Here is a 25,443-nt window from a genome sequence, read left to right on the forward strand (position 1 = left end):
CAGAGGGGGGAAGGTGAAAGAAAAATACACATGCCATCAGTTCGTATTAAGATAAGCGTTCTTAAAAAAAATGTGTCATTCCACATTCCCTCTGAATTTCCACCTTGCAGCCAACCTTGAAGATTGCTTCCAGATAGTGGGCTCTTTTTTGTGTTTGGGTGGGGGAAGTTGGTGCTTTAAAATTAGTGCTTTATCGTTATTGAGAAATGATGAAAGATAGAATAAACTCAGTCATCTTAATATTTCCTATTTTCAGAACTTCTGGCATCTCTTAATGATTTCCTAACTGGTAGGGCTGCCAGTGGTGGTACAGAGAGTATAAATACCCTATTATCCTAGGGTCCTCCAGCAATACCCCAGAAATGCTGAGCAACAGGGTGGTCAGTAGACCAGCAGCATCTGCAATCTGCCTCTCTGGCCCAACACCAGCTGCAGACCCTCTAAGCCTATCTCAAGGTCAAGAGATTTCCTGGTCAGGGAGATGGCACTCTTATGGACAATAACAACACCCCTGCCTTGACTGCCCCAGTCTAGCCTGGTGCAGTACTGAAAACCCAGGTGGGCATAGCTGGGTAAGATATGGCCACCCAGCTTTTTAATGCCTGCTGGATCAGCCCATTCATCCACAATCAAGTCATTGATGAGCATGGTTTTCTAATAGGCAGATCTGACATTCTGCAACAGCACCACTAGACTGGAGGGCTCAGTCAATATACTACCAGTGGTTTGCGGAGGTATGAGAGAGCTGAAACAAATAATGCAGACCAAATACCTAAGCCTGTTTATTTTTCATTATTTAAATGAATGCTGATCTTCTTGGTCTGTCAAAATTACATCTTCCTCTTTTTTCTTTTTCTTTTTGGAATATATTTGGTTCTCTGCAGTTACTTGATACACTTATAAATGTAAACAAGAATCAAACCCTCTTCTGGAACTGATGTGTATAATTCCCTTACAGAATGCAAATGCATCTGTACAACTCATTCCAAAGTTGCTGATAATGAAGAGCCTCTGGCGGGGAGGATGGTAGCTGGCCTGTTTGCCAAGCCAACAACTGACAACTTCTCTACCTTTGGGGCATGTCAGTCATTTGAAGTGGAATGTTTCTGAGAGCAAATGAGATATGGTGAATTACTAGATGGAAGCTGGTAGGTTTCCAGCTGATGTCAGAGAGCTACAGCCGACAAGCAAAACACTTAAGAAAGGGTGAATGCAGTTGAGTTTCAGACTTGGAAACGGCTAGTTTTTAATTCATGCTTTCCCACTTCTCCAGTGGGCTGGAATGTTTACAGCATCAACTGTTATTTCTACTGGGCCATAAAAGAACACGTTTTACCTAGAGGCGATACATAAATTGGGGCTCATCCAGACTTGTCCTATGTCTAGAAAGCACAGGTCCGAGCTCTGCCACTTTCCCCAGGAAAGCCAGCTCTTCAGTTATAAATCAGGCAAATGTCAAATCAGAGAAAACCCGATTAACATTTAGTCCGATTCAGTGGTAAATAATGTGTTTAGCTAGGGGGAAAGCAGCAGGGCAGGGACAAGTCTGGATGAGCCCTCATTGTTAAAGGAGGCTAGTCCGTGAGGGCTAATGAGACACTTCCTCGCCAATCTCAATCTGCCCTCAGCCAGCCTCTGCTTGCCTGTTGTCTTAGTTACAACCAGTTTGGGGTGGGTGGGTAGCATTAACTGTCCTCCTCCTCCTCCTCCTCCTCCTCCTCCTCCTCCTCCTCCTCCTCCTCCTCCTCCTCCTCCTCCTCCTCCTCCTCCTCCTCCTCCATCTCAGTGTTGCCCTTATACTCCTCTGTAGGGAGGAAGAGAATAGTGACAAACTAGAATGAGTTGGCTCTGGCTCCTGTTGTTTTCTTCCATGCCTTCCAACCTAGCAGTCCTAAAAGGGAAGCAGCCACCGCTGGTTACTATTGCTGTTCTGTATCTGGGTGAAACACAGTAATGCTGTGAATGGGATGTTTTGAAGTGGGTGCATTTATGCTACTGTCACTTCTGATGCATGGACACGTTTGTGGGTCAAGAGCTCAATTGCATTGCAGTTAGTTGGCTATCCAGCTAACAGCCCCCCCTTCCCCTAGCACCCAATCACTTGCATTAGGAACCCAGGCTGGCATGCAGGGTTCTGCTTAGAAGGACCTAACACATGTTAGCCCACTGCCAAACAGTGGCGAACGGTGCTACTTGGCTGTCCAGGGCGGCAAACACAGAGGCACCCCCTGCACATGCACAGTCAGTACGCGCTGCTGCTGGCGCATGGCGGCCCCATGGGCCGCTGCTCACACACAGCGGCCCGTAATGCGCTGCCACGCGAGAGCAGCAGCCCATAACGGGGTGCCGCTCGCGGGGGAGCCGGCACGGATCGCGTATGTTTGTACGGCATGTGGGGGTGGAGGCGAGGGGCAGGGAGGGGCACCCCGAGTGGAGCCCCCCCGAGTGGAGCCCGGGGCGCCCGGCCCCCATCGCCCCCCTTGCTACGCTCCTGCTGCCAAACATCTCTTCCAGAGTCTTTTTGGTAATAAATACTACCTGTATGGAGACAGTTGTCTTTTTTATTTGCTTTAGCAACTCTTCAGCTATTCAACAGGATGTTTTCAAACCTGAATTCTTCCATCTTAACCTGTTCTGTACTGCTGTCATGCTACCAAATTGAAGTTCCAGGAGCTAATTTATCACAGATTACATCACTTCTCTCATCACTTGGTGACATTGTTTTAGGACACTGATGAATGTGTGAACTGTCTGTACTGAAAGTGGCAGCAGTGGGAGTTCCTGCAGCTGTTTTTCTGGAAAAGAAAAGAAGCACTGCTGAAAAGTATTGCAGTGCGGTGGCAGATGGGGGGAGGAGACAAAAGCTCTGCATTTTCTTGATTGGTAATAACTGTTTCACGCATACATGCCTTATCTGAATAGTGAAGAAATAGAGTACAATTATGTGTGTGTGAATTTGCACTAGCGCTTACCTAATCCAGTTGGAACAATATCACTGTTGTATATTATGTGCATAGATCAAAATTTTCAAACTCTGCAGAGAGCAAATATATCTTCCTTTTCCTGAAATGTGTTATGTAATTTTTGATGAGAAGATATGTGTGTAGAGATTGTTGCAAAAAACAAACAAACATTCATCGAGCAGTGCTCAGTATCTAAAACTGCTGGGTTATTTTTAATTTTTCCTTGCCCTATGGGTAAAGCAATGATATATTGACAAACAGTATAAAACAACAGTAACGTTTATGACACCAAATACAAAATGCACCACAAGTTTGTGGATCAAATTAATACACCAATGTGCCTGTTATAACAACAACAACAGCAACAGCAACAACAACAACAACAACAACAACAACAACAACTACAACTACAACTACAACTATTATTATTTTTATTATATATTATTTATACCCCAACCATCCGGCTGGGTTTCCCCAGCCACTGTAGGTGGCTCCCAATGGAATAAAACATCAAACATTAAAAACTTCCATAAACAGGGCTGCCTTCAGATGTCTTCTAAAAGTCAGATAGTTGTTTATTTCCTTGACATCTGATGGGAGGGCATTCCACAGGGTGGGCACCACCATCGAGAAGGCCCTCTGCCTGATTCCCTGCAACTTCACATCACATAGTGAGGGAACCATCAGAAAGCCCTGGGAGCTGGATCTTAGTGTCCAGGTAGAACAATGGGGGTGGAGATGCTCCTTTAGGTATACTGGGTCAAGGCTGCTTAGGGCTTTAAAGGTCAGCACCAACGTTTCAAATTGTGCTTGGAAACGTACTGGGAGCCAATGTAGATCTTTCAGGACCGGTGTTATAGGGTCTCAGCAGTTCCTAAATGCCAAGGCTGTCACTTTAGGACAGTGATGGCGAACCTATGACACGCGTGTCAGCACTGACACGCATAGCCATTTTTTGGTGACACACGGCCCACCTCCCCAGCAGCAGACCCGTTGGAAGAAGGCCTGAGCCCAGAGTCCCACTGGAAAAGACCTCTGGGTTTTGCCTTTATTTTCCCCCCCTTTAAAAATATTTTTTAATTTTATTTTTAAAAAACTTTAATATTTTTCTCCTCCCCTTTTTCCTTTTTTAAAAGGGGAAACAATTATACATTTTTGTTATTTAAACTATAAATATCACCAAATTATGGTTTTTTCTCTCGAAGTGACACACCACCTGAGTTATGCTCGGTTTTTTGGTGAATTTTGACACATCAAGCTCAAAAGGTTGCCCATCACTGCTTTAGGATATGCCCAGTCACTTTAGGATACAGCATTTACCTTTTCCAATTTTTCTGTTGTGCATATGGGGCTTATTGTTGCTTCTTTTTGTAACTCTGCACAGTTGCTTTTAGTATGAGGTTCATTAAGGGGGGAAAACTCCACCCTGCAAGGTTTTCCCCCTTTTTTGTTCATACTTACTGATTCATTCTACCCCACCCTTCTCTTCCTTAAGAATTTTATGCAGAAGGCACTGCTTCTTTTTAACACCCCCCCTTGCTCTTCCGATGCCCTCCCCCCAGCACAGCAGCTTGGCACCTTTGGGCAGGCACCTTCATGGGGTGAGTGGGTGTGAGTTCACAGTCTTGCTTCAGTTAGCAGCAGAAAATAGCTTGGAACTTAGTATACTGCTCTTTAAAAAAATGAAACGTGAATATGAATAACTTACAAATGAAATGATGTTCTCTATGTACATTTGGTAAACATTTTGAGAATCAAGATAAGGCTGTTTCTACATGACTTGAGCCAACAACCAGTACAAATGGAAGGAACTTCCACCTGGATCTGGTATAGATTGCAAAGTACCGGTAATATAAGGCTCAAGAGGCATGGTTTGCAGTGTGCCTGCAGTGTTAAAACAATGCTGTGTTTACTCAAAATATTATTTGGGTTAGTTCAACAAGTTGGCATGCCTACTTGACTAGTTTTTCAACTATATGATGACTTAAAAAAATAAGTTAACCTGATTTAAAGGAAATCTAATCCAGGGTAATAAAAATCCAATGAAGGTAAAGGGACCCTTGGTGACTGACTCTGGGGTTGCAGTGCTCATCTCACGTTTATGGCCGAGGTAGCTGGCGTACTGTTTCCAGGTCATGTGGCCAGCATGACAAAGCCGCTTCTGGTGAACCAGAGCAGCAATTTGGTACCCCCAAACGGATCTTCTCAATTTTGCACTGCCTTGGCTCAGCACCCTGTGGGGGGGGGGACTGCCCACAGTGCCCTAAATCTGGTGCTGTCCCATCAGATCCCTCTTGTGTGAATGTGAAGAGGTATGGGCCATTCATGAGAGCATGTAGAGGGGAAAGAGAAATCATTGCAAGTTTCCACTTGCCAGAGTGTCAAGAAGTAATAATGGCGTAGAGCATGTGAAAGAGTACCTTTACCTTGTTTGAAATAAGAACAGAAGCTCCATGTCTCTGGAGAAGGAATCCAGGGATGCCCTTTCTTAGGCAGATCATGTGGTTTTCCTGGGATGTTTGAACCTTGGCATCTTCCTTTGTAGGTCATAGACCCTGGAAGACTGCACTTTACTGTTTTAAAATTAGGATGTGGAAGAGAAAATATGTTATACTCTTATTTGGATGTTTTTAGATTACGCCTCTCTGTTTTTTGGTCCTTTTCTAAAAATGAGGATGCCTAATCTACTTTGCATGATTCTCCTGATGATGACAGAGATTGTAAGTGCTCTTATTGAATATGAAAAGCTTATAGTGATGATGAGAAACTATAATCCTGGTATTATTTCTGTCTCTTTCTAGATAACCATTTGCTCAGAAATAGGTGACTGAACGCCAAAGAATCTGATAGACTTCTGGAAGAACAAATCTAGTTTCCACAAGATCAAATCTGTATTAAATGGCTGATAAACAGATCAGGTAAAAGCTTTTCTTTCCTCTTCTCTCAACTGTTGTCTCCACTTCTTTTGTCCTTCCACATTTGCTTTTCTTCATTCGTAAGGTCCACAACACATCCCAAAGTAGTACTCTCTTCTTTCTCTACCCCTTTTCCTCTGCTCCTTTCTTCATTATTGCCCCTGATGGTCTTGTGGTTGGAACAGAATAGGAAGAACTGCACATGGAGCAGATTCAAACATTCAGACTGCAATACTGTGCCCACTTATCTGAGAGTATGGCCTGTATTCCATGGGACAAGAATACTTTTATACAAGGACCCATATGCTTGAAATCACATCTACATAGGTGATTCATAAGCTTTAGACATCCTGCATGTTTGGGAGACAGGCCCAGTTGTTAGATTTTAAGTTATAATAGTGAGGTGGATAGATACACTTTTGCAATGGGATGCAAATAGTTGGGTTGCTGTTTCTGTCTGCACCAGGTCTTTCCTTTCCCCCTTCTTTTGGCAGCCACTTGCACTCTTCAAAAAGCTAGTTATGAGGACACTCCGTGTAGCAGCATGCAATGTAATGTGAGTGGATTCAGCCAGGGGAAATTAGTAATCAAACAAACTCACACACATAATACACAGTGGAATTACTTTCCACTAGTATATGGGACTGTTTGTCTTTAGAACTAGATCCATGTTAATTTAATGGAAGAAGTTAATCATAACTTGATTTAACTCCCATTGAAATCAGTGGGAGCGAAGTTCAACTTAAGTCAATCTGGAACTAACCCTATAATTTTGACATTTAAAATAGAAGTAAGATAAATACGTTTTGTATGATACTAGCAATATTATTAATTGTGATATTTTAGAGGCACAAGAATGCAGCTTTGAAATTTGTAGTTGTTTAGTCGTTTAGTCGTGTCCGACTCTTCGTGACCCCATGGACCATAGCACGCCAGGCACTCCTGTCTTGCACTGCCTCCCGCAGTTTGCTCAAACTCATGTTCGTAGCTTCGAGAACACTGTCCAACCATCTCGTCCTCTGTCTTCCCCTTCTCCTAGTGCCCTCAATCTTTCCCAACATCAGGGTCTTTTCCAAGGATTCTTCTCTTCTCATGAGGTGGCCAAAGTATTGGAGCTTCAGCTTCACAATCTGTCCTTCCAGGGAGCACTCAGGGCTGATTTACTTAAGAATGGATAGGTTTGATCGTCTTGCAGTCCATGGGACTCTCAAGAGTCTCCTCCAGCACCATAATTCCATAATTTTATTATTGAAATACCAATAATAAAAAATTGGGGCATGCAAACATATTTTAATGAATGTGCATATTTATCTGGGAAACAGAAAGTCTAGAGGAGTCAAAACAGGCCATATGCAGCCACCACCCAAATTTTATCCAACACTTCAGGTCCTCTCCCAACTATCACCAGGGAGGGAAAAGGACTTTGATGTTGTGCAAAGTTGTGCAATTTCAACTCTTTCCTCTGTGAAAAGATCAAATGAGGGAGCAAAATGTCTCATCAGAATTCTGCTTCTTACAAATATAGTATGCATGTAATTTAAGGCTGCAAAATTTGAGGCTATAAAGTAAGACTGTGCAGTGATCTTATTTTAATTCTTCTCCAGGGTTTACCAAGCTCTTTTTGCCTTTTCCACAGTCAGGACAGGCAAACGATGTTGCAGAGTTGTTCAACTTTTGCTGCAACCATTGCGGGGTGGGGAAAGTATGAGGAAAATGGAAGGTGAAAAGTCAAGTGGAGTTACTAAGAAATATATTGCCTGTTTTCATGGGAAACAGCTTTGTGAGTCTTGCCTATCTATTACTGGAAGGCGATCCATGACAGCTTTTCATTGAGTGAATATTTACCAACCCTGGTTTAAGCAATGGGTGATGTTGCAGAAATTATATTATATCTGATAGTATCTGATAGTAATATCTGATAGTAATGGCGTGCTTTTCTAGGGGTTAGAAAAGCTTAATATGTGTTATGTGCTAGGGAGAGTCTGACCCCACCAATAGTCTGACTGAAGCATTTTGCGCCAGCTGGAGCCCCCAGACCAGGCCCAAGGGTAGCCCCATGTATTGCACATTGCAGTAATCAAGTCTAGAGGTTACCAATGCCTGAATCTTCTGTGGCCAGACCATCCCTGACCAATAATGGTCATTGAGAGTGTATCAGCCATAGCTGGTAGAAGGTTTTCCTTTCAACTGAGGCTACCTGACCCTCCAGCAAAAATTTGGGTCCAGGAACAGGTTAACAATTCCTAATATACTATACAGGCAATAAGTTACCTCCTCTTTGGTAACCAATGCACAAAATTATGGGTATTATTATTATTAAAGGTAAAGGTAAAGGGACCCCTGACCATTAGGTCCAGTCGTGACCGACTCTGGGGTTGCGCGCTCATCTCGCATTATTGGCCGAGGGAGCCGGAGTATAGCTTCCAGGTCATGTGGCCAGCATGACAAAGCCGCTTCTGGCAAACCAGAGCAGCACATGGAAACGCCGTTTACCTTCCCGCTGTAGCGGTTCCTATTTATCTACTTGCATTTTGACGTGCTTTCGAACTGCTAGGTTGGCAGGAGCTGGGACCAAGCAACGGGAGCTCACCCCGTCACAGGGATTCGAACCGCCGACCTTCTGATCAGCAAGCCCTAGGCTCAGTGGTTTAACCACAGCGCCACCTGGGTCCAATTATTATTATTATTAATTGAATATATATACCACCCTGTACTAGGGGGCTAGTTTCATACAAAACCACAAAATACATAATAAAAACAAAAACAACCCAATAGCCCCCCCCCAAGCACATTTTAAAAGGACATAGGATCTAAATCAGATCAACCAAAGGCCTGGTTAAAAAGGAATGTTTTTGCCTGGCGCCTAAAGATGTATAATGAAGGCGTCAGGCGAACTTCCCTGGGGAGGGCATTCCACAGACTGGGAGCCACTGCAGAGAAGGCTACCCTCCGGACCTCTCGAGGAGGAGGCACACGAAGGAGGGCCTCAGAAGATGATCCTAAGGTCTGAGTAGGTTCATATGGAAAGAGGCGGTCCTTGAGGTATTGCAGTCCTGAGCCATTTAAGGTACCAAATATCAAACTAAAAACTTGGTCCTCAGCATATCTCTATTATTTATGTCACCATTGTTGTCTTAATAAACCAAAGTATTTTATATTTTGTGGGCAATGAACTATTTCTATTTTGTGGGGAGCCTCTAGCTCACTGGCCAACCTTGGCCCGACAGACACTCAAGGTTGGTATGTGAGGACATTTTCCCAAACCACAGCTGCCTGTCACTCTGCTGGATTCACTGGGTGATGTTAGCTGATGGGTTTAATCCTGCTGGATGCTGCTTGAACAGCTTGTTCCCTTTGGAGAACCCAACCCCATGGTTCAACTTTGTCAGGTGGGTTACTCTGCCCACTTGGGGATGGGAGATGATGATGATCTGGCCCACCAGGATGAAAAGGTTGCCAACCCCTGGCATACACTGTAATTATGTAGCTAATTTGTCATTTTGTACTGTCGCAGCAATCTGTGACTTTAGAATGGAATCAAGCAAGTGTTCTTGCAGTGTCTGTTTAACAGACAACAGAGCTGTTCAACAGACACAGGAACATATCAGAGCCAATGGCACGTAATGCTCAGGTGAGTTGTCAAGGCCCAGCTTTGATACTTCTGCTTAATGGCTGGCTCTTTTGCATCAACCATTTCATGTGTACTGCTAGACTCTTCCTAATAAGCAAGTCTCCCTCTGAGAATTTGAGCAGCTTTTCTACTTGCTGTTGCCCTTTGGGAAAATGCCTTCTGATTCTTTGGCTCTGCTTATGTCCAGCCATTGTCTATTTCATGAGTGACTTTCCAATTTCATTGTTACCTAAGAGCAGCTTTTGTAGAGAGAGCCTTGGCTAGACAATGAGTGTTGTCTTCTGACAAAGAGTTGGGGATTTTGTTATTTTAATGGTTTCAGGGAAAAGAGATCCTCTTACTGGCACATCTTATAATTGAGGCAACAGGTTTTAATGTGTCTGGTTTGTTTTTTTTAATGCAGGATAGGACTACACAGAGTACTACTAGCTGTTTGACAACAAGCTCCCTTGGTTGCCCCATGGGATTGCAGGGGGAGTGCAACCCTTTTGATTCTCCTGGACTCTTTAAAGGCTTTTGGTGCCATCACAAATGGTGTCCTTCTTTATATCAGTTGTCTAGGGCAGGTTTGAGAGGCACTGCTCAGCGGTGGTTCTGCTCATTTTTGGATAGCCATTTCCAGAAAGTGGAGCTGGAATAATACTGCTTCACCCTTTAGTGCTTTGTGAGTTCACAGGGTTTCCATGCTGTTTAACATCTACATGAAGCTGCTGGGAGAAGTTATCCTGAGATTTGGTCTGATTTGTCACCCATAAGGAGATGGCACCCAGCTTTCTCTCTCACTTTCGTTGGACTTAGCTGAAGTTGTCACATTTCACAATCCTGAACCAATTTTTGGGAGTGATTATGGGCTGTGTGAAGGTGAATAAACTGAGTCTCAGTTCAAACAATAATGCTGATAGTGGTTCATTCACCCAGGTGATTATTTTCAGCCTATTTTACATACCGGTAGGATTACATCCCCCATAAAGGACCACAGTTTGCAATCTGGGATGCTTATTGATCCAGCGCTTTCATTTGTTCCTCAAAGCGCTGTTATCAGCTTCAGCTAATTCACCAGCTGCAACCTTTTTGGGGTGGAGATAGCGTGGCTACAATTACCCATGTTCTGGTAACCTCCCATTTTAGACTATTGCAATGCATTGTATATAGGCCACCTAAAAAAAAAAGTCTGCAAATACAGTTGTTCCAGAATAGGGCACAATACTAATAGCTGGTGCTGGGCAGTTTGACTATATTAACTGTGTCTGTCCAGTTCTAGGCCCAATTCAAAGGTCTGATTTTAACCCATAGAGCCTAAACCATTTGGGACCAGATTAAAAAAATGTCCTCTGCCATATGCATGTGGTGGAACTTTAAGATCCTCTTCAAAGACTTTGATTCAGGTGACCCTGCCCAATGAAGTAAGGCAGATAACCAATAGAGAGGGGGTCTTTTCAATAGTGGCACTCACTTACGCAATAGCTTTCCAATGAAAGCTAGCCTTGCACCCTCTTTGTGGTCTTTTTGGTGCCAGAAAAAGACTTTTCTGTTCATCCATGTGTTCTATGCATCTTCTGTAGTCTGGCCCGTTCAGATTTTCTAGTGTTTCTAATTTTGCGATTATAGTGGGCTTTGGTTTCATGGTTTATTTTGTATGTAGGTAAGTGTGCGGATTTATTTTAGTCCAGCTGCCTGGCTGTACACAACTGATAATATTTAGGCTGCATAACACACACTAGGGAGTGTGGGTTGGAGAGTTGGCTTAGACCTGTTTGCTGTAAGAGTTTCTTTGTCAACTTGGAGAATTGTGCTGCAGAATACAATGCGATTGTCATTATAAGCTTTACTCTGGGATGTTTTTCCTAATCTGCTGAATTTCCAAGGTGACCCAGTGTTGATTTACTATAGTTTCAGATTTAGAGGAAGGGAAGGCTCCATGATTTTCACTGTTTATAAATCATGAAATACAAACTTGGAATCATCCGCTCTGGATAACTATTCTTTTTAAGGCTATTATGTCTCTTTGCTGAGACCATCCTCTGCATGACCAACTGTCCTATTCCTTCAGTAGCACCTTAAAGACCAACTAAGTTTATATTTTGGTATGAGCTTTCGTGTGCATGCACACTTCTTCAGATACCCTATGTCCTATTCCTGTCCTGTTCGAAAGCCCTCAGAGTTCTTTTGTCAGATGACCAAAGTGGAGCTCACTTCTCACTCTCCCCCTCCAAACTGATAAACATTCTGATATAGGCTCAGTGCCAGGCATTATATAGGCCATAATATATGACTGGGCACAAAGATACAAAGGTGTTTTTTTGGGGGGGGGAAGACTCTTTTAAACTTAACTTTGTTTGAGAGGTGGATTTCCAGCTCTTAGGCTTCTTTATTCTGAAATAAGCAAAGGCAAGTAAGTTCCACAATACTGCTTTTGTGCAGCTGGTGAGTCACTACTACTACTGCTGCTACTACTGCTATTTCTTTTTCTTTTTTCCTGCAACTGTTGCAATCATAAAAGAATTATGTGAATCTCAGGTTTTCCATGAATAATTTTTCTGATGTCCCTTGACCATGAGATTATGTAGATTTTTTGATGGCAGTTGTACACACGTTTGCTTGGCAGCAGTAACCCATTGTTCTTGTATCTGAATAGACACATTCCAAATGAGGAACTCTAGTCTGGGGTGGAAAAACCAGCTAAGAGTCTTGTGATTCCTTAAGTACCATAACCTTTCATGAACAGGAGTCTCTATAACCAACCCATCTGATGAATGGGACTCTAATCCATGAAAGCTTACACCACAACAAACCTGTTGGTCCCTGAGATGCAATGAGATTTTTCTGAGGTGCTAGTATTGTTCATGTATCTTGATTGAACATATGGCTGCTATAGTTATTTCGCCTTTTGATGTCTTCTTGTGCCTCTCTATCACTTTTCCTCACAGTTTACCTGCCAAGCTGATCAATGGAGGCATAGCTGGGCTAATTGGGGTCACCTGTGTATTTCCTATTGACCTGGCAAAAACTCGCCTACAGAATCAGCAGAATGGCCAGAGAATGTACACAAGCATGTAAGTAACTTTCATTTCACAAAATGAAAGAAATTGTGTAGTAGTTATTCATTAATCATTTCTTTTTAAAAAATCAATTTGCATAGTAAACCTGCTTTGCAGTACTGTGCTTATTTTTTCTTACTTGAACAAGAGTTTTACATTTGGGTCTTGCACTTTCAGTAGTTGTTTAGAACAGGTAATTTCTTTCTCCTATACTACTATCAATTGTGCAATAGTCCTCCTGCCCCCACCCTGTCATCTCTTATTATAGAACATAATATATTTATTTAAGGTTCAATTTTAAAAATTGAAATGATTCATGATTAACTTCTCGGTTATTATTTGTACAGGGTATTAATTTTAATAATTGAGCCATCAGAAATCCAATATAAGCCCCTACATACTCAACAATCCTAATGGATTACAGCTGCAATCCTATAGGCAGTTACCTTTGAGTAAGTACAATTGAACTCAGCGAACACTTCTGAGTGAAAAAGAATAGCATTGCACTCCATGCCCACTGTTCATCTGTAGGCTTTAGCATGGGGATAAGCAAAAAGCGTTAGGTACATCATTCCAAAGAAATCTGTAGATCAGGAAAGCAGTTTTGCTTCTGGCATTGCCTTTTAATTAGCTAAGGATAACTCCTGGGGGTTATTCTGATATGTCTTGTGAAAGGCAGTGCCTCCTTCAGAGAGAGGTGCTGTTGCTTTTTGCTGCACCTGGTCTTGTCTTGGTTTTTACAAAGACTTCCATTTTTCCACCATCATAAAACTGGAAAATGTTCCATCTCTTTTCTGCCTTTCTAGTGAAGCCCGCTGAGGTGTATGAATTACCTGCTCTTCTCACCTGCAGCCAGATGACTAACACAGGACAAAGAGCAGCTAGCTGAGCAATGTGGCCAGACTTAAAACACTATTCGTAATAACTTGTGTTGTATCAAGGGACTAAAACTATGTTTAAAACCCCAACCAGTGACATTCCTTGTCCTCCATCTTTTCAATAGGTCTGACTGCCTTATCAAGACAATCCGTTCCGAAGGGTATTTTGGCATGTACAGAGGTCAGTGTTAAGCTGCATTATTGTGAATGATTTATCACAGTAGGAAAACCTTGTTGGAGAAGGAAGTAAAGAATTTTTGTGCACACTAATTTCTTGTGCAATGTTTTGTGGCGTTTCCCAGTTTGCAATGAATATAGCTTCTTTCCTCACTCTTTTTTACTGCTGGAGTGTGTTGTTCTTCCAGACCACACTGTTAGAGTTTGGGTTATGCCCTGAATGAGAAACACTTTTGTATCCAGTGCCAAATTCAACCAAATACTGGATGGAAAAAAGGCAGTATCATTAGATTCAAATATTTCCCCAAAAGGAGACTGATTGAAAATAAACTTAAAGTGGGAAAGTATTTTGGTTTGTGTTTACTTTGGTGCGCTCAAATTCTTGACTTCAGAATGGCTTTATAGGACAATCTGGCTTAGAATTTCTGTGGAAAACGTTACTGTTACTTTTACTTCTTATTATGATTCTGACTAAGAGTGTAGAAGGGATTCTTTTTATCAAGATGGAAACCACACACTGCAGTTTTTTAAGTGCCCAGGCTCCTGTACAATTGGATCAGCAATTGTAGCAGTGGGTTCCAGAGGCTAATTCTTGGTTGCTACAGTTGCTGCTTTTTTCCTAGGTGGTCTCCTATGACTTTAGTGGCTGCGTGAGAAGCTGAAACCCAGCAGGTAGAGCTCTTCCCGGAACTGTATCTGCACACTGAGGAAAAACTTCATCTGTGCTGAATTTTTGCTAATCATGCAGCTGTTTAAAAGCAGAAAGGCTCTCTTAGTTAATAAAAAGTTGTCAGTGGTTGCAGAGGAGAGGAAGCATGTAACAAATTAGCCAGTTTACCTTTCAGTTACGGTAATCTTACATGTCTTATCTATCTTGGCTTGCATATTTCTGTGTGTGGTCAGAGATCAAAGACACATAGTTGGAGTTCAAACAGCTGTAAACCTTGGAGGTTTTTCATGCGATTAGGAGGGTGCAGTCACAACTGGAGTCTCATTCATTTTCTTCTAGTATAGAATTGCAAGAGCATGCAGATATTTATCTGTTTATAAGAAGGATTCATGCAGTAAACCATAGTTGGTATCACTTTGGCAGTACAGTTTATGATTGACAAATTACCTTTAAATAGTTGATTTCGCAAGTCCAAGTTGAATGACCTTTGAAGTTTGTTTCTCCCAGTTGAATAGGATCTTACCAGATATTGGTCAGGTTTCCCAGGAAAGGAGACTAGTTTTGGGCAATGGGAATGCCATGACTGACTGTTGAGGGCAAAGTGCTCTTGCTGCCAAGTTACAGGTGGGTGGGTGGTGAGCAGACAGACAGAGGTGCGTGGAGTGGAAGCTGCATTAGGATTGGCTGGTTGAACAGTTGAGTGGAGAACAGTCCCTAGACAGGGAGGCAAATGGCTGCGTTTTGTGTCAGCTGTGACAAATCCGTTGTAACAAGCAAGGAGTTGAGATTTTACTTAGTGCCAAGCTCATTGTTCATCATATGCCCTCTCTAGACATGTGGGAAAATATAGATGTACATAACAGATAGCTTTAGTTTGAGTCAGGAAAGGGTGGGATTCTCTTGCAGCTCCTTCAATATCTCAGTACAATTTCTAGATGGCAGCTCCTATTCTAGTTAGCCCTTGGACACTAAGGGCATGAAGCTTCCCTCCAGTTTGCTCTGCACCAGTTTCCTTTTGCGTTGTGAGTGTGCCAGGGCCAAACTTTTGCTAAATGGTCTCTGTAGCACAGAACTGGAGCAGCACAGACCACCCAAGGCAGGCAGCCTTCTTACTAATAATACCTTCAACGTCACCCCCAGGCTCCCACTGTAACAGGCAGACTATTCCTAGCTGCTGGATGGAACACAATGAGGCTTTATTTAACTTCAATACATAGTATATTTATACACTTTCTGGCTGTTCTATAACCCCTCCGATTGTGTCCTCCAGCAGCACGCAGTAGTACATTGATGTTGATCCCACTTGCGTCAAACATCAGCTCTGCTGAAGTTTATTTTCCCTTTAGCCTGATAAATGCAGATAGGTGCAAAACTATGCATAACCCTCAGATTCGTTGACCAGAATTGTGTGGATTAGGACATTGCCTATACACAACTGCATATATTTTTGGTAATGTATTCTGATAACAAAAGTAGAAGCTTTCTTGCATTTGCAAATGTATGGCAGGGAATTAGATGACGGATGGAGAAGGGAAGAAAAACCACACATTCTATCTGGTTTCTTTCTAATATTTAATACTTCCATATGGCTGACTTGACTTGTACAAGTGCACTGATGATTAGCAAAAATTTCCCAGTGTTGATTCATTACCAATTAAAGCAACAAATTAAACAGTACTACTTTGCATGAGAAGGATGTATATAGAACAAGATTTTATAATAAAATATATTTTATGAGAAACGCTGAGGATTTTGTTAAATGGAAAGGAATACATGGGACATTTTAGTAGAGCAACAAATCAACCAGGTAGTTGTTCTTGATGTGTAGTCAATCTTTCAAAGGTTTATGGGGCCCTTAGTAAAACCTTGTAAAATGCTGGCTTTATGGTGGCTATCTGTTCTGCCTCCCAGTCCTTTGCTGGCATCTGAAGCCTAGGCAGCCTTATTTATGAGCAATTCCACATTTCAGCCCTAGTAAATTAGGCAACATCTAGCATCAACACCCCTGGCCTGTATGTCGAGGACTGGATTTTGGAGACTAAAAAATACTGGGAGTCAGCGGAGGTGTGCTTGTCTTTCTCCAGTGATTTGCAGCCACATTGGGTTACTGAGGACAAGGATTATTATAGCTCCCCCCCCTTCCCCCATCAAGCAGCTTTGCTGAAAACATTAAAGATTGAGAAGAAAATCACAGATTGACCTTTTATTTGGAAATACATTTTTCCTGACTTTAATTCATTTGAGATACAAAAATATTGACCCAGAAGCTGTTTCATTAGTATTAGTATACAGTGCACCAAATTTTGGTATGCTGAAAGGAGTTAAATTGGGAGAGAGACTAATTGCAGTGCTCTAGCAAGAAAGAATATGCAGTCTTTGATAGCTGTTACCTAGATGATAGGAATCGGTGCCAGCTATACACTCAACCACTCTCCTTGAATGAGCTCCCACCTCTCCTGCTAATACCCATTCCCATGACCTTTTCCTTTGGGGCCCAGCCTGCCCAGCTGGCTAGAAGGGAGAGGCAAAGCAAGATGAGGCGGGTGTTTCTCCTCCTTGCTCCTGCTAGCTTAGAGGGCCAGGTGAACAAGTGACAACAGCAAAGAAGAGAAGAAACAGGGCTCCAGTGGGTGGCAGTGGTTCCTTGTTGGGTGAGGGTTTCAGCAGCTGCTCAGCTGTTCTGACTCCTGACCTCAGGGATGCCTTTAGCACCATCTCTAGTTTGGCCCTGAATCTCAAGTGTAAACAACCTTTAGAGGAAGAGATTGTTCAGGAGATGGCTCTTGCCCATATCTACTGCAGATGGCCCTTCATCATGCAAAGTACTCTGTGAGTTCTGCATAGTTGGGGAACAAGCAAATGAGAGGTCATCCTTCTCATGGGGGAAATGCAGCGACCGAAACTGGATTCCCTTTCCTAAGTGACCTCAGTGGTGTGGGTCACTCTTGTGTCACTAATGCTGCTTTCCTTTGTTATCCAGAGCTGCACACAGTTCGTAGTGCCTTCAGAGGGATTTGCTGTTAGTTGCTCCCAATAATAGAGTACACACATTCACCATGTGAACGTCACGTGCTGTTTACATACCAGAGGGCAGAGTTGGGTGTGCGCCTACTCAGTTGAAACTGGAGAAAGGTGCTTTGGTATGGTCTGCTGCAAACTACCGGAAGCTGCCAGCCCCTGATGCTGACCCTGATAGGGATGCATAGATTGAACACACTTTTTGAACTGAGGCAAGTTTTTGTTCGGAACAAAGGAGCTTGAAGCCACAGTTAGATCAGTCTATGCTGTTAATTAAGTAGAGATGCTTATGCAGAGTTCCTACAGGAAATACTTCTCTATTTTTTGTGGTGCAAAATAAATACTTAGCAAACTGCTTTGCATACATTAACTCAGCAATTTTTACAACAATTCTATAAAGTAGATGAGTACCTTAATTTCCGCTGGGTGCACACGTGTGTGAAGCAGACAGTGGCTTGTCTAAGGTTACCCAGTGAACAGATGGTTGAGGTGAGAATTTAACCAGGGTTTCCAGCTCCTAGCTCTTCCTTTCCCCCCAGAATTGAGGTGTGTTCCATTAATGTGCATGCCCTTTGGGTCAGGGCATAGTATGTTAAAGGGAGCAACACCTTTTAACACTTTTTGACAGATGTAACCTGTTTGTAAAGTGAATAAATCAAAGCTGGCAGAGGGAAGAGAGACATGCCTCTGGAAGAGAAATGTTCACAGACTCCTTCTAAGCCTTGAACTCTTGAAGGAGGGCCTTTTTTTGAGAGGGGGGGGCTCTGTCCCTCCAGAAGTTGAGCTCTTAGCTCCCATGAGCCCCAGCCAACATGGACAATAGGCAGGGATTATTGGAGATGTAGACAGCAACATCTGGAGGGCCAGATCTAAATGATGCAGGGCAAGTAGCAGTTTGTGCATGTGCAACTGAAGCAGCATCTGATTGCTGGTGGTGGATTGGCTGGTTCTGTCCCACTAGAGGAAAAACCCTCCTCCCTGACCCATCTGAATGGAGTGTATCCGTGGTCCCAGTTAGTACTGAATGAATCCTATCCCCCAGTGTGGCAGGGGAGGCAATTGCTACGTAATGTAGTAGCAACCATTGGTTTAGATGGAAATGTTTCTGGTGTGGCTCTTAGAATTGCATTTCTAGCTTCTGTTGATTCTACAATGCTTTATCTCCCCCAGCTCAATTTTCTGGGTGAAGTTGATGGCCACTAAAAAAAACACACTTTTTTTAGCCTTTAAGTCTTCCCTAATGCTCTTAACATTCTGTTCTTGCCCAGGGGCTGCAGTGAATCTGACACTAGTGACTCCAGAAAAAGCCATCAAACTAGCTGCCAATGATTTCTTCCGGCATCATCTGGCCAAAGATGGGTGAGTGTGATAGAGGGCACTGTGTATAATGGTTTCTAGCAGGGCGTGGCATGACTGGGATATTTTGATGGCACCCCATTGTTTCCAGTGTGGATGCACTGAGGCAGCTGTCCATAGTATTTGGTATTTTGCCATTGAGTCAGGTGCAATATTCAGCTGCTTGATTGCACCTGCTTTGAAAACAATGGGATACCACTGACACATTTAATTTATACCACAGACAAGTGTTTCTCTTTCTTTTGGTGGATGCACTAGTTTTGGTGCGTTACATTTGGTCTGAGATGACTTGTCCCTATTTTGTGGAGACCAGTGCTCAAGACAATGTTATTCCCTTTCAGTTATTAATTTATTAAAGAAATATATTGCCATTCATCTGAAGATCTCAGGGCAGTTCACAACATAAAAACTACAAAATGCATAATAAAAACAAAGCAAAGAATTAACCCCTCCTTCCTACAAACACATTTAAAAGGGCAAAGAATGTTAATCAGCCCAAGGCCTGGTTGAAGAGGAACACTTTTGCCAGGGGTCTAAAGATGTATGATGAAGGTACCAGGTGAGCCTCCCTGGGGAAAGCATCCCACAAATGAGGAGCCAATGCAGAGAATGGCTGCTGGTCACATTAGGGCTCTCCTCTGAGAACAAAGTAGGCACCTGGGTAGACTGGTTTGTTCAGTAATGATTAATGTACTGTAGCTCAAATGTAAAGCTTTTTTTGGAAAAAATTGCAAAGGAGATTGCACAATATTCCATATCTTGTTTGCCCGAGGCCAGTTGTGGAGCTAGTCATGGACTAGGAAAGAGGCAATTGCATTTCTAGGTTGATTGTCACACACTCTCCTGGCAATTCCTTTGGATTGTTTGCAGGTCACTGTGCATACCGTGAAGTCCTCCTACCAGAGATGACAACCCCAGTGTTCATTTCACAACGAATGACCTGTGGCTTAGTCTTTAAGATGTCCCCCTACATCTGCCCCTTCTGGTAGTTTCTCAGTTTGGCTTATGTTGACTCTACAACTGGTGCCCCACCTAAAATAAATCTGAAGCTTTGCTCTTTTTTTCTTTCCTTCTGTTCCTTTCTTTCCTTCTTTCACAAATACCTATGTGTTATGATCAACCTGAACAAGAGAGATAGCACTGAGTAACTGCTGCTTTTTATATGTCCAAAGGGACAGTGACCATAGTTTTCTGTCTGCAGCATTTGGTGGGACCTGAGATATTTTTTTGCAGAGGCAAAAGGTTACCTACACTCTCCCTGCACGCCATGATGCTGATCGGAAACACCACAGCTATAAATTTTCAAACACATTTAATTTACACATTTAATGCATCATCATCACATTTGGCCCTTAGCTAAAATTGATAAAGGCATTACTTCACTATTACAGTACTTTCGGATGATCAAAAAGGAGGCATTGAGTAGAAGAGGTGTATCTGAATTTCACAGAACCTTTATACAACAGAGTAGATGTGTCATTCTGCACACTTGATCAAGATGATGCACCGGGAATTGAAAGTGAGAGGCCGCTGACTGAAAGGACTCTTTTGCATCTCAGTCAAGGTTACCTTGCCACCAAATGTGGGAAAATATCCAAAAACAAAGGCAGTATCTGTGGTTATTCATGTGTTAATGCTTAGAGGTCCTTTGTTTCGGCTGCAAATTCTAGCTGCTGAAGAATTGCAAGTTTGGCACTAACAAACAGAGGTGAAACTGCTTTATTTATTTATTTCATTCTTTACCAATATATTATTTGAGGAATGGCCTTGTGCAAAATGATACAAGAGGTGTATCCTCTGGAGACTACCTTTGGGGATATCATTGAAATTGTTTCAATGACCTTCAGAATTCCTAAGGATTTTCCACCAAGGCAAGGCACTTAAAATTCACTTTAAACTTGGATTTATGCAGAATTCAGGGCCTGGGAAATAGAAGACAGACTACAAATGCCATTTCTTAAAAGCTGGATTGTTGGCCATGGGTGGAATGCAAATCTCATTTCATCAGGAGGAGTATTAACCCATCTCTTTAGGCTGCCCCTCCATCACTCAAAATAGGCTCCGCTTCGCCTGCTTGCCAACCTGCAGGAGAAAGGATCTGAATACATTGTTTCTTGGATGGGGAAGCAGTTAGTGAAAAAATGGTCAAAGGGGGAAACGGGTTAAGCATACAGATAAGAAAACCTTTCTCTTGCAGACAGCAATGTGGGGCAGAAGATTACCCAATGCCTTATTTTTCTGTGGAGAATGTTCTGTTCCATAAGTTCATTAGTAATGATGAATGAATGCCAGTTGCAAATACAATATTAGGTAAGCATGGGAGTTTAGCTTCATTAACTAAATACAAGTAAAGCAAACATGTTAATTAGATCACTCTCTAGGGCCCCAGAACAATTTCCAAAGCAAACTGAACATTTGTCAATGCAAATTAATATAGGAAAAAAAATATAGTTCAAAATTTTCTGGAAGACCATTTGCAGCTGCATTTCAGTTTATTTTTTTGGTTTTTTTTAAAAAAATCATAGAACCATAGAGTTGGAAGAGACCACAAGGGCCATCCAGCCCAACCCCCTGCCAAGCAGGAAACACCATCAAAGCATTCCTGACATATGGCTGTCAAGCCTCCGCTTAAAGACCTCCAAAGAAGGAGACTCCACCACACTCCTTGGTTGCAAATTCCACTGCCGAACAGCTCTTTTCCCTGACCCATCCCAGAAAGAACAGGCATAGTAGCCTGAATGAGGAATATCAAAATCAGTTTCACATTTCCCAACATATAGGGCTTTGGTGGTGATTTTAGCCTTTTGGTATAGTAAGGTATGATAAACACTCTGACCATTACTGTGTGTAATCCTTGAGAGCTTGCATCAAGGCAAAATTTTGCAAAAAGGTAGTTAATCCTAAAAACACAGGTGCCTGCCTTTTTTATTTATAAAAACAGTAGCCTCTTGGGTAGTGCAATATAATAAAGGTGGAAATGCTTTCTGTTTATTGAACCTGTCAAACACAGGCACCCTCAAGCTATTTCAAGGCTAGATTTATATTACCTTTTCAAGCCTAGAAATACCACAATGCTTTGGAATGAGAGGCTGCTTGGATGCAGTCCACAGGCAGTATCACCTCTGTGCCTGCTGTGTTTCGTCTTCTTTTCATTTCTCAGTTCAGCCCAAACGTTATTAAAAATTCAGTTTGTAACAATGCCAGCCCGAATTTCAAGTGGTGGGAGTAGAATGTTGTAGTTTTTCCCTGACCCACCCCAGAAAGAACAGGCATAGTAGCCTGAATGAGGAATATCAATTTACTCTATGTTACAGAACATGGCTAAGCCCTAAGAAGGTCCTCACAGAGTTTTAGTTCCCATTCTAATGTGTTTATAACCCACGTTTGAAGTTCTGTAGCCGTGCTGATTATGAAGACCACTATTTGATAGTTTCCAGATGGCCCCATCAACACTCTGCATAGTTATTAGTCTAATAGTGTTATAACTCCTTCTCAAACATTGTTTCTGTATGTAGTCTTAATTATTAATTTGCTGGCCCACAGGCACTTGTGTATCACAGCCTATGTATTTACAATAAAAATGACCACTGAAGACAGTCTACAAGGTCAAACTCCTTGTAGGATGAATGTACCATATTTTCCTGTGTACAACGCCCCGTGTATAAGACACCCCCTTTTGGGGGGGACTCAAAATTCAGAAAATGGGGGGAGATTGCTCAGAGTTGTTGAGCTTTTTTTGCGGGGTGGGGTGGGGGAGATTGCTGGAAATTGCTAACCTGTCTGGCATACGCTGCCACTCTCATGCATCGCTAAAGCCGCCCATCGTCTGTCCCCTCACCGGCAGAAGCCACTAATTGCCTGCCCCTTTGCCACAGCGACACCCAATCAACACCAGCCCTCGCCACAGCCACCAATAACATGCCAAATAGCTGCTGGCAATCTCCAGCTCACGGCCGTGTATAAGACAATCACCAAAATTTAACATATTTTTAAAATAAAGAAACCTCAGCTTATACATGGAAAAGTACGGTAAGTTCATTTCTTGGCAGACATTATTAGCATATTGTGGATGTTAAGTGGCTTGTTTGTAATGCAGGTCCAGTTCTGAGGAACCGGTTTTACTTGGTAAAAACATCTGGCTACAGGGACTGCTTTGCAGCATCCTAGATATGTTTGCATTAGGGTAAAAACGGTAGCACTGCATATTCACCATGTGTTATATATGTACACAGAGATAGGAAATGCACTAGCACTCAGCCTGTTAATGCCATTGCAGCTTTTGTAAGGAGACTGCAGAGGCAGCAAAAATCCGCTGCTGTTGTGGCTTGAAATTTAATGTCTTGATTAAGCACTGCAGCTCACAAGTCCAAAAGTAGAACCAGTTAAATTTCATGGGCAGTAGAGCAGTGATGTTAAGCAAGTGTCTCCAAGTTGTCCTAGCTATAAGAGCGTTTCCAGATGCAGTCTTTTCTCTTCCTTGTGGGAGCAATTCAGTTATGTGGGGAAAATGCACAAATGTGCGTTCAGAGACACCACTGGGAAAGGGGCAGTTTTTTCCTGCCTCACATGAGTCTAACCACCACAGATCAAGTCTGTTTCTGTCAGAATTGCTTCATCCTCATACAGTGCAATGAGTTTAGGGCTAGCAAAACCCCTTGAGCTGCGACTCCCCAGTGCCTGACAACCAGCTGGCTGTTTGGAGCTTTGGAAGTGTTGTGCAAGGGTGAGCGACCGCTTCGGCGAGCGACCGGCACAGACCTGGAAGTGTTTACATCCGGGTTCCGTGGCGTTGGATGCGCAGATGTGATCTGCGCAGCTTGTGCATGCGCAGAAGCGCTCTATCGGCGCTTTGTGCATGCACAGAAGCATGCCTTCGGCGAGCAACCGCCTCCAGGGAACGAATTGCGGTCGCAAACCGAGGTACCACTGTATTATTTTTCTCAGAGTACTGTAACATCACTGAAGTTTACTCCTTCCTGTGGTATCACATAACTTTGCTTTTTTTATCTTGACCTTCACTTTGTTTGTTGTTCTAGAGTGGGGCTGGAAAGCTGCTGATTTTAGCTCTTTCTCTGCCTAGATGCTAAGCATTATTGCATTAGTTGTTTCTTTGTGGACGTAATCAAAATCGGCAGGGAAACCGATATCTTTTTTTAAAAAACCACCCTTCCTGCTTTGTGTTCTATTTTGCTTGGATTTTGCTTATGATTTCATGCTTGAATCCAAAACCTTTGTCTTAGTCCCAAGCCATGAGATTTTGAAGTATTATTAAGAGCTTAATTTCAAGTCATTGACTTTGTAAGGTTTCATCTCTCGGTGAAAAGTTTTCCATTTCTTAAGTTTCTGGATCTTCTCTTCCATCATGAAGAACAAACCACAAGGCTAAAAAGGGAAATCCAGATCTTAGGCCAACTAACTGATTTCCTGTTAAACAAAAATAATGAACTTAGGCTAATTTATTGTGCTACTTGTGAATTAAACCATTTTGTAGACACTAGCTGAGTGTGAACAGAGTAGGATAATGCCAGTAGAGTAGTGAGTATCCCATCCAATTGCATAACAGTATAATAGAGAAGCAGCAGAAAGGAAGAGGCTGATTGGTTCTAGAATGTTGGAAGAGCCAAAGAGGTAGTGACTGAAATTCATGGAAATGGATATGGGGCTATGAAGCTCTTCTCACACTGTCTCACTCACATGTTTCAGAGCATGGAGTGTGTGCTACCTTTCTCTTGCTTGGTAAACGTCTACTCAACCATGAGAGGCAGAAACTTTGTTTATTATTGGGATAGGCATTAAATTCCATGCTGGTTGTCTGATTCCTTTATAGCTATGCAGTTGTAATAGTGCAAAAAACAAACAAACAGCCCAGTCCTTACATGGGTTTTGTTCATAAGTATAAGAGATTGCACCAAAAACTGTCTTCCAAGGCAATGGTATCTGGGCCCAGATGCTTGTGACAATCTCATGAAAATTCTTGCATTTGTTTGGAATATTGGCAAGGGGGATGACTTGAGTTTTTATTGGTCTATATTTAAAAAGAAAAGAAAAGCCACTGTCAAATCAGTGTTTGTTCAGTTTGCAGAGCAGGACCACATGCCTTTAAGTATTACCTCTTTACCTTTAAGGCATAGCTTCATAAGAACACGAGAAGAGCCTGCTGAATCAGGCCAATGGCCCAGCATCCTGTGCCCAACCAGATGCCTGTGGGAAGCCTGTAAGCAGGGCATGAGTGCAACAGCACTCTGCCCACCTGTAATTCCCAGAATACTGCCTCTGACAGTGGAGGCAGAAGGTATATGCTGTGGCTAGTAGTCAATGATAGCCTTGCTCCCCTTGAATTGCCTAAATTTGTTTAAAACCATCCAATTTAGTGGCCATCACTGCCTCTTGTGGAAGTGACTTCCATAATTTAATTATGCACTGTATATGAATAAGTATTTTCCTTTATCTGTCTTGAAAAAAATTAATATTCAGCTTCATTGGATGTCCATGAGTTCTAGTGTTATGTGTGTGAGAGAAACTTTTCTTCATTCACTTTCTTCATACCATAAATAAATTATTTAAGTGTCTATCATGGTTACTCAACTTTTCTCTAAACTAAAGAGTTCCAAAGGCTATTACCTTTCCTCATAGGGGAACCCCTTGATAATTTGGGCTGCCCTTTTCTGCATGGCCAGAAGTGGACACAGCATTCCAAATGCAATAGTACCATATACAGCGGTACCTCGGGTTACGAACGCGATCCGTTCTGGGTCGCAGTTCGTAACCCGAAAAGTTCGTAACCCAAAATAGCCATT

General features: G+C 42.5%; 1 protein-coding gene across 6 annotated transcripts in view; it reads left to right on the forward strand.

Moving 5' to 3' along the window:
• Positions 1 to 25,443, forward strand: part of SLC25A22 (solute carrier family 25 member 22) — a 71,486-nt gene that overhangs the window by 31,055 nt on the left and 14,988 nt on the right. For 5 of the 6 annotated variants that reach the window (XM_035122088.2, XM_035122114.2, XM_035122106.2 and 2 more), the window contains exons 2-5: positions 5,765 to 5,881; positions 12,437 to 12,562; positions 13,551 to 13,606; positions 18,559 to 18,649. In XM_035122088.2, the coding sequence (XP_034977979.1) occupies positions 5,862 to 5,881; positions 12,437 to 12,562; positions 13,551 to 13,606; positions 18,559 to 18,649 (293 nt within the window). In that variant the 5' untranslated portion in view covers positions 5,765 to 5,861. Of the gene's footprint in view, positions 1 to 5,764; positions 12,563 to 13,550; positions 13,607 to 18,558; positions 18,650 to 25,443 lie in introns of all 6 variants that reach the window. The other variant, XM_060276453.1, reaches the window with a different exon arrangement.

Source organism: Zootoca vivipara, chromosome 1, assembly GCF_963506605.1.
Source record: "Zootoca vivipara chromosome 1, rZooViv1.1, whole genome shotgun sequence".
NCBI classification, from domain to species: Eukaryota; Metazoa; Chordata; class Lepidosauria; order Squamata; family Lacertidae; genus Zootoca; species Zootoca vivipara.